The sequence below is a fragment of the Desmodus rotundus genome, chromosome 10, assembly GCF_022682495.2.
Source record: "Desmodus rotundus isolate HL8 chromosome 10, HLdesRot8A.1, whole genome shotgun sequence".
Lineage (NCBI taxonomy): Eukaryota > Metazoa > Chordata > Mammalia > Chiroptera > Phyllostomidae > Desmodus > Desmodus rotundus.
In genome coordinates this window covers 11,865,898-11,884,099 of record NC_071396.1, presented here as the reverse complement: position 1 = coordinate 11,884,099, position 18,202 = coordinate 11,865,898, and the positions used below count along the sequence as shown (strand labels likewise).

The 18,202-nt window shown below is 53.8% G+C and overlaps 1 protein-coding gene across 1 annotated transcript in view; it reads right to left on the bottom strand.

Moving 5' to 3' along the window:
- STUM (stum, mechanosensory transduction mediator homolog) overlaps nucleotides 1–18,202 on the bottom strand; it is a 46,205-nt gene that overhangs the window by 7,137 nt on the left and 20,866 nt on the right. Inside the window, exon 2 of the mRNA XM_024576083.3 lies at nucleotides 2,291–2,470. Within this exon, the coding sequence (XP_024431851.1) occupies nucleotides 2,291–2,470 (180 nt within the window). The remainder of the gene's footprint in view (nucleotides 1–2,290; nucleotides 2,471–18,202) is intronic.

The window sequence follows — 18,202 nt, the reverse complement described above, 5'->3', positions numbered from 1 at the left end:
GTCTGAAAACAGAGGACAGAGGGGCTGCCTGAAATATAAAAAAGGGAGGGTGCCAGGGGGCGGGGGGTCTGGGAGACGGAACAGGGGTGCTCAGGACCCACAGGGACCAGCCGTGCGGCCAGCGGTGAGCCCCACTGGTGTGTGCACAAGGCAAGGGTGGTCCCCTCCCCAGGAGTCACACCTCACACATACAGGAGCCACCTCTATAACATCTAATGCTTTGGGAAAGGCCCAGGCCCGGGGATGGCAAACAGAATTGGTCTTGCAGGCATCTTGGATCAATTGGCAGCAACCGCCCAAACCCTGAGGGCGGTAAGACTGTTCAGCAGAAAGTGTCACAATTGATTAGCAATGCCTGCTGTGTGCCTAGCATTGGAAGGAAGGTATTGGAAAACTACCAAGTATTTATTGACCCATGATTGAGACAGGCTGTGCACTGTTCCTTGTTTATTATCTATATAAGTAGAGTATCATGCTTGCACGCTCCTCATTTTAACTCCTACTTTGTCTATATTTCTCTGATGCCCCTCCTGAGTTTTTTTCCCCCAATGGTATGTTTGTGGATGACACCCTTGACAATGCCACGTGGAAAATCAGCCTGTGTGGCTACAACTGAAAAGTTCCCTTCGTTTTTATAGGAAGGGGCCCGAGCGACCAGACAGAGGAGAGACCATCTGCCAGGAGAGACGAGCCAACTGTGGCGATTCCCTCCCAGGTAGCCACCCCGGGACACACACTCCACTGTTGCGTGGAGCCGTCCACGCCCACGGCACCGTCCCCAGAGTGGCAAGTATTCTTGCTTTGAGGAGGGTTTACTTTTTGGAAGAAGTGCAAACACTCCTTGTTGCTGAGATGGGTGAGCCAGTCTGGTGGCCGGTGGGCAAGGTGAGTGGGTAGCAGTGAAGTGTGACGGGTTTTCCCGTGCAACCCTCAAGTCCATCACCAAACAGTGTCCCAGAGAGTCTGACATAAAGACAGCAGCCCTGGAGCCGGTGTGAGGACATCCTTGGAGCTGACCCTGACCCACGGGAAAGGCTCTAACTCTGGGATGCCCTGGCCGTCCAGCGGACTCACTTCCTCCCCAACCTCTGCTCCCGTGACCTTCTCCCAGGTGGCCTGTCCGACCAGTCCGCCAGCTCTGCCGATCTCCTCAGGCTCTGGCACCTGCAGTGCCTCTGGCCCGTGACTTGATTGGTCACTGACCCAAGGCCTTGCCTGGTCCTGTGTGTCCCCGATCTCGGATCCTCACAGGATCCTGAACTCAGACTAAATTGGCTACAGATCATTTTAGATCATTCTAGGGCCCCCCGGAACCCCAGGCTTCCCCTCCAGCCTCGGCTGTTCTTACCTGGCACACTTTACCTTTGGCACTGACAGTCGCACCTGGGAAGGTTTTGTTGGGTGTAGGACACTGGGAGGATCGTGGGGGGTGGAGAAGCGCTAATGCCTGAGGAGATGTGGCCCCTGTTAGTGAGGCACCGTGGCCTCATGCTATAGACAGAATGTGTGAGAATGCAGGGGACGTGCATGGGCCACAGGGAACGAGCATGGCACTTAAAATAGCGGTGCCTGTCTTAAGCTCTTGCTAGGTTATTTTAAAAACGTTGATCAAGTCGTCTTCGGTCAACTTGATTCCGACAGGTCAAGCCCTTTCGCAAAATAGTTCTGTGTCTGATTCAAGTTTATGTGAAACTATTGGTGAAGGTCTACACAATGCCAGCTAGGAAGTAAGGCTTTCACATCCGTGGACAAAGAGCTTGGTTTAAAAGAAGGAGAAACTACGCTGCTCTGGCTGTGAAAAGCACAGTTACACGGTTTCCTGTGGGCAAATACACCAAGTGGCCTTTCCCTTCTTTCTGGAAAGTGCACAATAGAGGGACAGGGAATGGTAGGCACAGGGGACCGAGCTCCCCTGGGCCACACCCTGCTGCCTGGTGTTGTCAGACGCGATACCTGATGTGTCTGAGCTCCCGGGGGCTCCCTCCCTCTCTCACTCACACTCTCTGGCTTAGTCTCTGCCCATCTGCACTCAAGAATCCCAGCAGGCATTGCAACAGGGTGTGCAGGGAAGGTCCCCTCTGCCCGGCAGCCACAGACACGAGTGAGAAGGACACAGGTGAGCCTTCGGGGAGGGGGCACGGAGCAGGCCCAGCAGATCTCCCTGCCAAGTGCCCACGCCCTGCAGGATCACAAATGCCCAGACCATTCTGGCCCCCGCTCCTCCTCCAGCTCTGCTCCCCGCATCCCAGCCCCAGCCCCACAAGGAGGTGTGGCTCCAGTGGCTACTCACTCGCAAGGATGACCATGTCCATGCCCCAGAAGATGCTCATGATCCAGCCCACCATAACAATCGCCGTGAGGATCTGGATGAGGGCCGCCGCGATGTTCAGCCAGAAGACACAGCACACGTGCCTGTCCGGGAGGTCGGTGCGGGCTCCGCACAGCACGGTGAAGGCGGAGACGAACGTCCCTGTGAGCGGCGGAGGGGACAGCCATGTTAGGGTGCTGGGAGCTGCAGCGTCATGCATCTCCGCCAGGGGCCCAGCTGCCCACCCTCTGGGGGCTTGGAGAGAAGCAGCCTGTGTCCAGCATCTTCCCCCGCAGACCCCGGCCTACCTCTTGTCCCCACACTAGAGGGACCAACGAACCACCTGGAGGAGGCACAGCACAGCTGCCAAGGCACCTTTAGGGGAACACAGATGGCGTGGCAATGGTCCCTGCCATCAAGGAGCAGCCTGGGGCAGGGGAGCCTGCGACAGGAGTGGTGATGTAGGGAAGGGGGAGGGAGGAGAGGGAGGACATCTATGGAGGGCTTTGAAAGCCTGGGTAAGGGGCTTCCCACCCCACAGGGAACTGAGCTCTGATGGTTGGAGCAGGAGGGAAACACAATGGAAGCAGGGTTTAAGAGAAGGAGTTTGTCAGCAGGGTGTTGGGTGGGCGGCCAGTGTCTGAGAAAGACGGACTCGGAGAGGGCAGCAGCTGAGAGATTATGGGGACGTGGACCCTAGAGGACGAGGAAGAAACAGGGGACTTGGGGACCGTTAGGAAACGCGCGCCACCATCCTTTGCCTCGGCTAGCGCATCACGCACATGGGATATGAGATGAACCCAGGCCGATGCCACTGGGAGAGAGAGCCCTGCTGAAGTGGGAAGATGGTATGAGGTGAACAAGAGCACACGCCCGCCATGTGCCGCACTGTGCGCCCCTCTCTCCCTGCGTCCCCTCCGGGGCTTCCAACCATTGGAGGTGGTTGTTAGTGACCCCATTTTACGGCTGGGGAACCAAAGCTCAGGCAGGCTGGATGACTTGCCCACACGGCGCAGCCCGGATTTAAACCCAGACCCATCGAGTTTAGAAGCCTAAGCTCTTTGCAGTCTAGGAGGTTGCACCCTTACATTAAAAAGTTTAAAAGAAGTTGGTATAGCTTCTGTGGGAAACAGTATGGTGGTTCCTCAAAAAATTAAAAATAGAAGTACCATGTAATACAAAAATTCCAATTCTGGGTATGTACCCAAAAGACTCAGAAATGGCCCTGGCTGGTGTGGCTCCGTGGATCGAGCGCCAGCCTGCAAACCAAACAGTCACCGGTTCGTTCCCCGTCAGGGCACATGCCTGGGTTGTGGGCCAGGTCCCTAGCAGGGGGCTCGTGAGAGGCAACCACACATTGATGTTTCTCTCCCTTTCTTTCTCCCTCCTTTCCCCTCTGTCTAAAAATACATTTTAAAAACTTCTTTCAAAAGAGGAAACTCGGTTCCTGAACTCTTAGAGTTAGAAGGTCTTCTAGTCCACCCCCTGTCCAAAGACGGACTCTCACCAAAATTGCTGAACTGATTAGAGGCCACCGGGCCTGTTCATGCTCCTGCCTGCTCGCCGTGGGGACAGGAAGGCCTAGGGAGCCCGCTCTCCTGTGGACACGCAGGGCTATGTGAAGAGTGGCGCTAGCAAAGACCTAGGCTCACCTGCTGGGCAAAGAGGGGCTGGCCCACGTGTTATGTGAAAGAGGAAGCAACCTTAGCTCATGGGTGGTGTGGGAGGGACTTTGGGTCCCTGCTCTCTCTTCCACCCATATGGACACACTCATGATAACTCTGAGACGTGTGTGAAAATACAAGTACATGGTGTGCATACTGACTTGTACGATATGTACCTACACTACCTGCAGCTGTACTGATTTAGATACGTTCAGTATTATTAAAGAATTTATTAACCATTATTAATTTGGATCAATCATTTCACTCATTAGGAAACAACCGTAATGGGACCCTTTTGCCACACAAAGTAACATACGCCATGGAAGCTACAGATTAAGTGCATGGATTTATAAGATGAAAACATTGTTTCAATCAATTCAGCAGGAAACTTTAAAAATGATTTTAGCACATTTTCACATGCAGGTGTTAATGATTTTATATGCAGAGCTCTCCCCAACAGCAACGTGTTAGTTCTGATTAGTTCAAGAGAGCCAACCACCAGCCTGTGCTGGGCCCTGGGAACACAGAGTCCAGACAGGCGGTGGGGGCTTGACCTACCCCCACCCCAGAGCTCCCATGCTGGCGGGAACACGGGTTGCAAGGGGACAGTGACATATTCCATATGGTTGTATCAGGAAAGGCTTCACAGAAGAGTAAGTGACTGGGGGGAGAGGAATGGAAAGCTGACGGGAAATGACCCAGGGCGGGGGGAGGAGGGCGGCCCAGGGACACCCCAGAGTGTATGTCTATCTGGGAGCTCAGAGGGTGACTAGGGACTGAGTGGCAAAGGGCAGCTGGACGCACAGATGAAAAACAAAGCTAGCTCATACTTTGTTGTAAAAACAACCCATAAATGAAAAGAATGAGGCCACGGTCAGACAGGAGTGGGACCCACGAGCCAGGCTTCTTCTTCCAGGAAACTGGAGGCCACTAGGAAGGGTTTCAACAGGGAATTACGCAGCCAGGTTTGAATTTTATCACAGACACTGTGACCCCGCCTCTGCGGAGGGGAGGATGGGTATACTGGGTGAGGTAGATAGAGGCTGGGAGGCAAGACAGTGCAGAAATCCCCTGCGAGGCGAAGTGGTGGGAAGGGAGTCATGGCAGTGGGGGAGGCAGTGGGAAGGACCCCATGCAGGAAAAGGAGGGCACGTCCCCAGGGTCAGCCACCAGCTGCGTGACTGCATGACAAGGAAAGATGCAGCAGGAGCACAGAATGGGTGTGGTTTTCGTACTATGTGGTGAGGGTGGAGCCATGGACCCGGTGGGAAACCGAGAGAGGCTGTGTCCATCAGCTGAGGAAAGACAAGCTGGGGACAGGGACTCAGGAGGGGTCAACGACAGCTGTGGAAGTCACCAAAGTGAATGCAGTCACCCCAGGAGGGCATGGAATTCAAGGCAAGATCAAGGGAAGACCCTGGGAGACTCACGATCTTAGGGCGAGCGAAGCAAGTGACCACAAAGGGGGCAGAGGGGACTTAGGGAGGGAGGTGAGGGAGGTGTCCAGACACAGGAGGGGAGAGCCTCAGGGAAGAGAAGGGGGAGGTCAGGGTCACCGGGGCTGGGTGGAGTCACAAGTGTGATTAGGCAGTGAGTGGGTGGACTGAGGGAAGGACTGGCGGGAGCAGGATGTCAGAGGCTACAGAAGCCAGAGGCTACAGAAGCGAATGAGGTATGGAATTCAGGGTGTGGTGAGCACCACTCAGCCCAAAAGTTCCTGGGAGAAACTGAGGCTGGTTTATCAGCTGAGGAGGAGCTGCAGGGAGGGGACCTAAGGACACAAGCAGATAAGGGATAAGTGGATGTCAAGAGTCAGATAAGATGAGAAGGGGAGGGGTGGGGGTCTACAGCGATCTTCCAAACTGGTTTGTGCATCAGAAATCTCAGACTGACTGTTTTTCAAAATGCTGCTTATAGGACCCCACCTCCAGACCGCCAAAAGCCCAGGATGGGCCCAGAGATCACTTGTTTAGAGATAAAAGAAGCATTGCCCCACTGATTCTAACACGCAACCAGGTGAGCGAATCCTGAGAGAGGGGAGAGGTTGTTCTCTCGGAGCCAGAGCCAGAAAACCACACAGCCCATAGGGAATGAGCCCACGATTCCAGGCCTTTCACTCCCTCCAACAGCGTCGGTCCCCCATGTGATCGCTGCTGAGTCGGGCAGGTGATCTTCTGTGGCCCAGGCAGGGAGACCAGCCCTGAGCACAAAGACGCCAGGTGCGTCAAGGCCTGGCCACACCGACTGGCGCAAAGGAAAGTGAACTGTACTGTCAAACACCAAAGTCAGTGTGTTACGGCACCTAGAACCAAGGCAGGGGCACGTGCTTGGTGTATCTGGGTCCTCCCATCATCCTGAGGAAGAAAGGCCTGAGGAGGACCTCCACCCCCACCCCATGGAGATTGACAGCAAAGACTGCCGCGGGCTTTGCAACAACCACAGGCCCCTCTGGCCACCATCACTGCTGAGGTTCCTGGCTTCCCCAAGGGGCTCTGCACTCAAGCCCCAGATGCAGGCAATGGGAACAGGGAAGCCTCTGTCCACTTCTGTCCTGGAAGTTGCAAAAGGTCCCTGGGGAGAGCGTCCCCAGCCTGGCTCCTGCCCCACACCCTGCTTCAGGTGGGCACCGGGAGAGAAGCAGCCGGAAGTGGGCTGGTGCAGCCTCACGTCAGAACAGACGGCAGACAAGCCTGGGGGCTGGAAGCATCCTTCAGGGGTCCCATCAGGTGCAGCCTTCGGCATGACTCACCTGGGAGCTGTGGAAGGCGCGGTGTTGGGGTGTTGGAAAGGGAGCCTCAGGCTTCTTGGAATTCAAAGGGAGGGGGGCAGAGCTGTCTCCTGAAGCAGCTGTTCTTGATACAAAGTGCTCCCCTGGGACGGAGGCCAGTGTGTCACGTCAGAGCCAGATGCCACCTGCAGCTGGCTCTGCAGTCATTAAGATGTGTGCTGCGTGTCCGTGGTAGTGACTTACCCCTGGACGCCCTCTGTCACTCCTCGGTGGGAGGGCTGGTTGAGCACAGCCTTCTTACCAGCACAGCCTTGAAGGTGAGCGTCAGGGACAGGGAGGAAATGTAACGGAAGGCTTGGCCAGGACTTCACGGCTGATATGGAAGGACAAGCCACACCCTATGAAACAGGTCCCATTGCCAGCTGCTGTCTAGTTCAGAGCCAGGATGTGATGAAAGGGAGACCACATTCAGGGTCAGACTCAGCCTAGGAGGCTATAATTCTCACACCGTAGCGGGACACAAAAAGAAGAGGAGATTGTGCTAAAAATGCACCTTGCTAAGTCCCACCATGCCAAGATTCTAATTCAGAAGGTGCGTTCATCATCTTTTCATCATTGTGCAATTATTTCAGCTGGAAATGGGAAGGCAAGAGAAGTGACTTTAAGTTCACAAGCAACTCTGGACAAAAGGCTTAGGAAGAAAGAATCAAAAGAGTTTGAAAGTACACAGGGTTGATGTGCCCATGGCTAAGCAAGCCAGAGAAAATGGGGTCTCGGTCTGCGACGGGGTTTGTTGCGTTCCTTCGGCCGTGCCTGTGCCTTCGGTTCTGATTCCTTAGGCAGGGGGGCAGGAAGGGGAGGAGGCTTCGGGCACGGCATGTTTGCACATGCTGAGGGAAGGCACTGTCTAGTTTATCAGCTCAACAAATTCTGGAGCAGAGGGTGAGAACAAGGTTCCCAGACCACCGTGAGTGGGAGCGTGTGCATCTTAGAGGCTAAAGGGGATCTGTGTGAGCCAAGGACGGTCAGCGTAGGGTTCAAGGCTGCGGAGCTCTGTGAGGACAGCTACATCCTCGCCTGGGAAGTGTTTTGCAGACCTGAGGAGGCAGACTGTGAAACTGAGAGAGAGCAGTGCAAAGCGAACCATGGTTCTAGCGTTTTCGTCATCCTGGCCACCCTCGGAGTTCTTCCAAACGATGCTGCCAGTGCCTTCGACCCACATGTCCTGGACCAGTGGCATGAGGGGTCTGGGAACTGTTTCCACCACTCCAAACAGCACGTCTACTGGTGGTCCCACCCCGATGAGGCCCCACCAGCCCATCGGAATGCTGGCTCACAAGCGTTTAGGGGGCACATATCTCCCCAAGTAAGTGATTGAGGGTCCCAGTGGCCAGTCTATCCGCCTTTGATCCACTAGAGATGAGGCTGCGAATTGATGATGACTTAAATCTTTCCGAGTATGGGTTTCATGGAAGAAAAATAATGATGGGTGGGCTTCTGTCTCCCTCCCCCTGTCCCTGCCCCCAGTAAAAAGAAGATATAAAGCATCCAGAACCACGTCACCCTTGCCCCGGCTGCTCCTCTGTGCCCAGGGCCCCTCTTCTCTTCTCCCTCTGCCAGAAAGTACCAGCTCAGGGTGCACACTGTATTCCTCCCTGGGCCTCAGGCAATCGCTAGGAGGCTGCCTGGAATCCAAGGCCTGAGCAACCCAGGAAAAGGCAGTAGTGGGGCATCTTGAAACAGGTAAGGGGGCTTAAAGTGAGACCTCAGTGAGGGACAGTCCTTATTTGCTACCACGCCACGGGGCGGGCCTTAAATTTTCCAACTGCAGAGGTCCATGGCATAAAGAAAGGAGGACAGGGAGCCCCCCTGGCTGTCACAAATACGTCTGTCGCCCTGCCTTCCAAGGACAGAGAAAATGAGACTAGCTCTTCCTCTGTCCCTCTTCCCTGAGACATCGGACCAGTTATCCTGTGGGAGGCCAGAGGGACTGGAGCTGAGATGAGTTTTAATGGTGCTGGGCTTTACATCAGGCTCCCTGAACTTGTTAGCAGTCTCCTCTGCTGTCAACCTCCCCTGCTAAGTCCCTGATGAGCTCCAAGATGTGCTCCCAGCCCTGGACAGACTGTGAGGGGCCAGGGAGCTGCAGATCAGGACTGCAGGTCTGCCCTCAGGGGCCCCAAGGAGGCCCAGGTGTCTCCCCAGGTCACTGAGCCCGAGCAGAAATGCAACCACACGGAGTTTCTCTGCTCCCAGTTCTGAGCCTACTCACGGCAGAGCCTGGGCTTCAGTAAGATGCCAGAGACAAACTAAGGAAGTGGGCATAGGGCGGGGAGGATGTAATGACCAGGGCAGCCGAGCCCAGCTGGCACTGACGGCCCCGGGGCCCAAGCTTCATCCTCCCACCTTCCGCAGGACGAGCACTAAGGATGGTCACTCTGGTGGAACGATGGGCAAGGGCAGTGGCAGTGACGTTGGTTACAGGAGACGACACAGCTTCCATCTCCTGAGAAGCCGCAGCCTGGCAAGATGACATTTCCACGGGTGGCTGGACACTGGGATGAGAAGAGAGTGGTGCCCCGCCCAAGGTCACAGCTGCCAGGGAGCCTTTCTGAGATCACCTCGGAGAGAATCTGCAGCACAATGAACCCCAAAGGCACTCCTGGGGATGGCGGCTGCAGGAACCCCAAGTCCTGCATCCCCCTCTTCCCTCAGCAGGTGTCTGTCATCCTCAGGGGCTAGGCTGAGACCTCTGGGTTCATGGGTGACCCTCATTCAATCACCCCATGACAAATAACATTTACAAAGCACCTACCGCGTGCTCAGCACTCAGCTTGTTGACCTTGAGTCAGTCTCTCCCTATTGTGGGGACAAGGCTCCCTGGACCTGCACCCCCCAGTGAGTGTGAGGCCAGGGGTGCCAGGCCCCAGGGGGTGCTCATCCATGAGAATGCCATGGGGAGCTGTCCCCAAGCTGTGGCCACACACACCAGGCATGTGGAAGGACAGTACCACCCTGCCACCCACCCGGGAGCCCTTGGGAGCAGAGGCCTGTGGGCGGTCATAGAGCATTTCCAGTCACCCCACGTTGGCCTGGAGGCCTGCATTCTTGGGCACGAAGTAGCCTCTTCCTTAAAATCAAAGCCAATCCTTCCCATTCACTCATTTTCCCGTGTATCCAGGTAGTGTTCATGCAGCACCTGCCAGGTGCCAAGAACATGGCTAAATCCCCGTGGACCCAAACGAGAAGGAGAGTCCCAGCCCTCAGGCCTCCCACGGGGTCTGAGCAGGACAGGTCAGGCACAGAACACACCACTGTGTGGTCACTCCTGCGAGGGGGCAAGATAACGCTGTGATTACGGAAGTGAGCTCTGACATCAGAATGCCAGGGCCTGGCTTCTGGCTGCTCCGCCCCTGGGCAAGACCTGGACAAGTAACACATGTCTCTAGACCTCAGTTTCCCCATCTACGAGAGGAAGATAATGATAGTTGCCTGCCACATGGCGGGGATGCGAGGACTCAGTGTGTGACAAGTACTTAGAAAGCCATGTACACTGAATAAGGCACAGATAGGAATATCAGGAGGCCCCTATCTGGTGATTGGGGAAGGGGTCCCCAGGAGGCAATGCAGGGGAGCAGAATGAGAAGTTACTACAAACAAGAGAATGAAGTCAAAGATCTCAATGACTCACGGTGGCTTGGAGCCAATGGCGCTGCTCTTCGCCTTTCTAAAACATGAATTACAACTGCTAAGTTCTCTGCGTCAGCCTCATGAAGCCGGCGGCTCAGGCCGCATCCGCATGCCGCGGGATTGTGCAGCCGGCGAAAATTACACGTATGACGACTATGCAGCAAGGAAGGCAAGCGCTTTATGTGCAATTACAAAACCAGTAGGTAGGCCGTGCCGGGGCCTATTGAAACCATTCCCGTGTGTGGACAAAGACTGGAGTGTATGAAGCCAAATGAAAATAGTTTGCCATGCAGAAGTAGAGGTAGCTTTTTCTGTTTTCTTTTTTTTTTCTAAACAAATTCTCTTTTCAGTTATAAAAAAGTTTCAGGCCGGCCAGGATCTTGCCAGGACCCAACTCTGCAAGGCTGTCCATCAAACAGCTCCTTACTGGTCATGGAGAAGGCCAGGTAGCAGTCAAGCAAACTAGGGGACAGATAACACACAGGCACCTGACACAGGAAAATAAATGACGCCCTGTGACCGTGCTGGGGCTGTGATAAACCCCCCGAACTCCCAGGAACGCCTCTGGAATACAGCCCCCAACCCTGGGGCGTCATTCCCAGGTAAGCAGGCAAAGGAGGCTCTCAGCTGAATGGGACGCTTGGGCTCACCTGCTGGAGGTGGGTTGCAAAGGTGGATACTGTGGGTCCTTGTTTGGCAGCCAGGAAATGACTGCTGGCCCTAGAGCCCCTGAGGAGCCACTGTGGGTTCATTTAGGTGGCCACACGACAACAACAGCAAGAAAGGAGGTGGCTTGGCTGAGCTGGTGCCAGAGGACCAGGCAGAAGGAGGCCTGTGTGGAGCTCGTACTCAGGTGCTCCGTGTCTGGCTGGGGACTCCCATAGGCCCAGGAGACACGCCTGCTCCTTCCTGGCACTGTGCCCTATGGGTTGGCCCGTGTGTGTGTTCCTATGCCAGGGACAACTTCCTGCCGGGGCTCAGCTTAATCACCCACTTCATTCACCTCCCTTGGCTGCAAATTGGCTATTTCCAGAAATGTATGTCACCCTCCTTGGGTGAGTCTGCTGGGAATGATTTAAAATTTTCAAAAGAATGTGTTGCCCACCCTGAGAGCAGATCCCCAGGGGGGTGGGGGTGGGGTACTCAGCTTGTTCTGAGCCACACGCCCTGCTGGAACCGATGACACCCAGGACAAGAGGATCATCCATAAAAGTGCATCCCATAGGTGTGAACTCTCCTGGAATGCTGGGACTTCTTTGCCCATGGAGTCAGGCCTCACCTACACTTCTAGACTCAGCCTGTCACCTACTGAGGTGCCCCAGGCCACCTCCACAGGACTCCAAGAAGCAGGTTCAAACAGAGAGAGGCATCTGGCATTTACGTCACACACGCTGATGGAATGCCAGGCACGTCAGCCAAGGCCCTGGAACATCAGGGTGTATGTGAAGTGTACCAGGTGGGTTATTTGTTACCTTATATCTATATTTACAACCAGTGGCAGGCTGGTGTCATTCTTGAGACTGGTAAATTACCCCTGTTTTTCTGCTTTGTTTCCACAGACAGCCCCTTGGAGGGTCCAGCAGAGGAACACAGCTATGCATAGCTGATGTCTCTTAGGCTGCTTTGGGCTGGAAGTAACACAAAACCAACTAAAACCAGCTCAAGGGCTAGGCAGATTTTACCGTCTCAAATAACAGGAAGTCCAAAGGTATTTCAGAGGTCGGACTATTAAGCAGGTCGGTTGGGCCATCAAGGGCCCGAGCTCTTTGTCTCTGCACTGACACTCTCGGTGGTGGCTTCAACCTCAGCCTGGTACCCAGAGGGCCACGGCAGCTCCAGAAACCTCAATCTCAGTGTGACAACATCTGGAAGAATAAAGATGACACCTTCCCGTGGCCCCCTTTTAGGCCTAAGGAAACAATTCCCCGATCATTGGGTCACCTGTCATGTCTGGACCAGCCACCCACCAGAGGTATGGAGTTCCAAGACTGGCACCAATCTTGGTGCAAAGGATGCTGGTAGTCAACATCACTGCCCACCCCACACAGCCTTACCAGGGAGCTGTGCCTCTCTCCTCTTCACCTCTGGGCACACCTCCTCCCAGGCAATCAGATGCTCCAAATCAACCCCAGAGACCTTGGTGAGATGTCACAACTAGCCATCCAGGGCCCCTTAGAGTAATCACTGCCTATTTAAAATGCCCTACCCAGGTGTCCATCAATGCACGAATGGATAAACAAAATGTGGAGTATCCCTGTGGTGGAATATTATTCAGCCCTGAAAAAGGAAGTGCTGGCATATGCTGCAACATGGATGAGCCTTGAGGATGTTATACTAAAGTTGTATAAGCCAGTCACAAAAGGACAAATATTGTGTGATTCCACAGAGACAGGAAGTAGAATAGGGTACCAGAGACCGAGGGGAGGGGAGCAGGAGTTAGTGTTTATGGGGCACAGAGTTTCCGTAAGGGACAATGAGTAACTTCTGGAGCTGAGTGGTGACCTCACACCACTGTGAGTGCACATATGCCACAGAGCTGGACACTTAGAAAGTGAATATGGTACATTTGATGTTACAAATATTTTACCACAATACGAAAAATGACCTTTCACCTCTACAAACCCTCTAGCCACCTCAGTGAGAGGTGAGGCTTTACCTGGGACCTAACACCCAGGCAGCAGCCTTGGGAGCTCTGATCACGTATAACCCCTCCACAACTGAATTCAATCTCATCGCCGCTTTTAAAGTCTAGCAAGAATCCCTTGTTCCTTCCCTGACTTGAATGCCCAGCTGATACGAGAGGTCCATCCCATAGGGAGGTAGAGTGTGAATGCCCAAATCAGGGCTCCAGGCCCCTCTAGGAGCACTCAGGGCAGGGGACCCCAGAACATACAGCATGACCACCCCTGAACCCGGGGCCATCCCTGTCCCTCTAATGCCACTCCTGCAGCCACCTGGCCAACAGCTCCAGGAGACTATGTGTCATCCCCTCTAACGAGGTGCTTCCGAGACCCGGAGTGAAGCCCGACCATCAATCCACCTGGCAGGGAGCGGCGGGGAGAGGCGCCGTGAGCCTTTCTGGGGACGCTCGGCTGATTACTGAGCCTGGGAGAGAATTACAGGGTCAAACAGAGCACTTCTGCAGCTGATGGATTTCTCGAAGCAAAACTCATTAGATGGAGGTAAGGCTTATGGGGGGCTTTGCAAGCCCGGGCAGTACTTTGCTTTCCAGCACTCCAAACAAGCAGGAATACGACAGAGGTGGAGGCCCGAAGCTGGGGAGAGCGGGACTGGGGCCCAGGCCAGCGGCCAAGGCAGGCTCTGGGGAGAAAGTCAGCACCAGACATTTCCTATTAGGGCAAGAAGACTGCAGACGCGAAAGCCGAATTTGTGCTGGGAGGGCCGCGAAGGCTCTAATCGCCTGAAAGGGGCCTGGAAGCGGGTGACCGCGGAAGGATACGGTTGGTTATGTTTTTCCCTCTCAGAAATGGCACTTTGGGAAACCTTGTCCTGTTATAGATTCCCAGAACTACCCCCACGTTGTCCCCAGCAGGGACCGTGTAGTCGGAGGCTGGCGCACTGCCTGCTCTCACCCACACGTCTCCGTTGCCACTGAGCCACCCCACTCAGCTCCCCACGACCCAGGGCCAGCAGGGCCTAGCTGCCGAGTTCAGGGAGCTGGCTCACCTCCAGCCTACTCAGCGCCCACACCACCCATGCTGGGTACCGCTCTGGGTCCAGAGAGTGAGTGGCCTGTCGGAGAACTAGGCAGGCTGATCTGTCTCTCCAGGAGCCCGCAGCTCCCGGGTGGGGGTGGCTTCTGACTCTCTGCTCCCCTTCCCTGGACCTCCCCCTTCCTATGGGAGCCACGGCACAGAGTGACAACCCTCACCCTCCCAGAGGGCTTGCTCTGTGCCAGCCTGCTCATGGGCTCTGCCTGCAAAGTCTCCTTCAGTCCCTACCACACCCCCGAGGTGGGCTCTCTTTGCTCGGCAGTGGCAGGACAGGGGTTGAACTGACTCTCAGGGAGTCGTATTAAAACAACAACAAGCCAAACTCCAGAACCTGGAACAGGCCCAGGACTCAGGCATGACCTCCATCCTGCCTCCCCATGGGAGGGAGAAGGAAGGAGTGGTCCTTTTGCATGGCTCAGGGTTCGTGGTCTGGAGACCCGGGCTCTGGCCCAGCTCTGCCGCCACCCTGTGACCTGGGAGAGGCCGTCTCCAGCAGGCACCTTGTCTGTAAAATGAGGTGCTTGGGTGGTATGTGGCCCAAGAACCCCACCAGCACTAACTCCTTGTGACCCTGGCCCTATGAGGCAGAAGGTAGCCATTCTGGCAGATCCAGCTCCCTGGGGCTTGCGACTTCCTGTTCAGTGGTGGGAGAGAACCTCCCAGGGGTTTGCTCAGAGGCTGGGGAGCAGCCTGCGTGTGGGCTTCCCTTGGTGCAGGCCACCGGAGAGTCTGGCTCCCAGGAATCCTGCCCAGTGGCTGAGTCAGTGACTCTGGGAACTCAGGAGGTTCTCCTTGTCCACCTAACCCCCTGCAGGCCTGCCCTAGGGATGGCTCAGCAGAGCGGGCTCCCCTCTGGCCGGTGTGGGGGCACCCAGTGTCTCGGATGACACACGGTGAGGCCAGCTCTGCTCCTGATGCTACTTGAACAGCTTGCTTTCCATCTCCCCAGCCACCTGGCTGGCCACCCAGGACTGTTGTTACCCTCTCCCCACTTTGGGTTTGAGTGGCTACTACATTTTAGGCAATTTATACATATTTGTTGAAAGTTGCTAAATGAATGTAGTAGATATTCGACAAACAGACTGAAAAAGCCCTATACCCTTGTCTCCCAAGAATCTCATAGCCAAGGGCTCTCATCTTTCCAAAGGCAAGTTACACCTCAATGACCTTGACTCAGACCACCTGTATTGTGAGTGCCCCTCTGTGGAGGGAGGTGATGGCACAGGGCTCTTAGATGACACAGGTCACAGTTTTCACAGCAACCATAACACCTCCATGCCCTTTAGTACTTACTCATTGGGAATGCTTGTTCAACAGGGTCTTGCTGCCTCTCTGTTCTGTCTGTCTGTCTGTCTCTCCACACCCATATATCAGCTCTGACCACATAGGTTTTTAAGCAATTTTGGTTAAGAGGCCTCAGGCAAAGGATAAAGAAGGGAAGAGGTCCTAACTGGGAATCCACGAACCCGCTGAGGATCCATGAACTGGGATTTTAAAAAAGTACTTCTTTATTTTCACTAACCTAACTCAGTTTTAGCATTTCCTTTACCATGGATGTAGGCAACAAGCGCAATAGTATTAGCAGAACCTAGCCTTCGTCACCAATAGAAACCACAGATATTCCACACCACGCTGAAGCTGAGAAGCAGATTTTTCAAAATATTGACACGCATCGCTATTTTAAAACTATGGCACTAATTAGACACGCTGCTGGATCTTCTTATTTAATGCATTTAATACAAAAGCACTGTGTTTCTAGATACAAAATTTTAAAAATACTTTGATAACTGTTTCTCAATATCCTTGGTTTTCTGTGTAAGTCTCTGTATTAAATGCATTAAAAACTATTATTCTGAGAAGGGATGCAAGACTTTACCAGACGGCTAACGGGCCCGATCGTACCGAAACAAGGATCAGAACCTCTAGATTTGAGTCTAATGTCTCCGCTGGGCTCAGACCTGCCGCTCATCAAATATAAGCTTCGTCTAAAAGCCATCGGATGGGTGGCTGGGGCTACAGGTACAGGAAGCCAGGTGGAGAGAGGCAGCTTAGTGACTGTCCCTGGGGTAGGAACACTCCTCCCCTGGAGCTCTCCAGTCTGAACCGATGGCTGTTGCATCCGTTCAGGGTTCTGAGTTCTTCCTGTTGGAGGCGCTATGTTCAGAGGGTCTCTCGTGCTCCGCAGATGTTTATTGTATTTCATGTGGTGCTTGTGGGCACCGGTGGATGTTCTGACACTGCCAGTGTGTGTTGGATGAGTCCTGTTGCTAAGAAACAAACCCCAGATGTTTCTTTAAACAGAAAGCACACTCCTCCTCACTCAGCTCCATCGTGTCTTCTCTTGGGCCACTTAGGATAAATGAACAGCTGCTTTCCCAGGGCCTCAATCTGAGCTTCCAGGAAAATCTGATGACCTGCTCCAATGGCCCAAACAGAGGAGCAAATTTCAGAGCTTGGGGTGATGGCCCTGGGCAAAAAGGAGGGCACCAGCCCGGCTAAAGATGCCTGCTGACTCCAAGCAGGCGGCTGTGAAGGAGGTCTCCTAGGAGGAACCAGTTCGGGCCAAGGGGACGAGAGGGGCCCTGGTGTGCAGAGACACTGCAAGGGAACTGTGAGCTGTGGCCCTGTCCTGGGGGCTCCTTTTAGGATTTCTAGGGACCACTAGCCTCACTATTTCCTGTAGAGGGGCTCCAAGTTAGACATGCCAGGGGTGTCCAACCTGTGGCCCTCAGGCCACATGCCGCCTGGGATGGCTGTGAATGCGGCCCAACAAAAATCATAAATCTACTTAAAACATTATGAGATCTTTTTGTGTGTGATTACATGTCACAGTGTATTTCATGGGTGGCCCAAGACATCTCCTCTTCTCCAGTGTGACTGCAAGACCAAATCCAGTCACAACTTCCCTCCCTAGAAGGCTCCAGTCTTCCTGGTGTCTCTACCGGAAGGGTTTAGGGGGACACCACCCACCCCCCAAGCCCCAAAGGCCAGGACAGCTGGGTAGGCAGGCCACCTCTGGTAGCGGTCACTCCTGGGTTCCTTCTCCTGCAGCCCTGGCTTCGGGGCACCAATAGTACCACGCAACGAGGTTCCCAGGAGTTTCTCTCAAATGGGGTTCTTTTTAAAAAGTACAAGTTCCCCAGCCCCACCTCACTCCTACTAAGACACTATCAGACTCTCTGAGGGTGGGAACTGGGACTTGATAGTTAACAAGCTGCCTAGGGGATTCAAGTGCACGCTGAGGTTATAGGACCACACATCAGCCATGTCCCTGGCTGGTTATTCTGCCCCCAGCTTACTGAGCGCCTGTGAGGAACAGGGCATTGCACCAGCCCCGAGGTGCAGTGCTGAGGAGGACTGGGCGGGCTCCTCTCGGACCTAAACTGGGAGGGCTGGCTTCCTGCCAGTAGCAGTTCCAAGGATGATAATAATAATAACATGTTATGTAAAAAAAATTTTAAGTGAGCAGAGGAACAGAATAGACATTTCTTCGAAGAAGACATACAGATGGCCAACGGGTACATGAAAAGATGCTCACCGTCACTCATCACTGGGGAAATGCAAATCAAAACCACAATGAGATACCACCTCACACCTGTTAGAATGGCTGTCAGCACAAAGACATCGAAATCACAAGTGCTGGTCAGGATGGGGAGGGAAGGAAACCCCCATGCGCTGTAGGTGGGAATGCAAATTGGTTACAACCATTATGCAAAGCAGCATGGAGTTTCCTCAAAAAAGTAAAAATAGAACTACCAGATGATCCAGTAATCCCACTTCTGGGATATATCCAAAGGAAATAGAATCACTATCTCGAAGAGCTATCTTCACTGCCAAGTTCATTGCAGCCTTAGAGTCAAGCAACGGGAACAATCTAAATGGACGAATAGATTTTAAAATGTGATCTATTATCTATGTAATTCAGCCTTTGGAAAGAAGAAAGTCCTGCCATTTGCGACAACATGGATGGAACTTGAGGGAATAATGCTAAGTGAAATAAGACACAGGAAGAGAAATATTGAATAATCTCACTTACATGTGGAATTAAAAAAAAAAAAAAAAAGCCAAACCCCTGGTA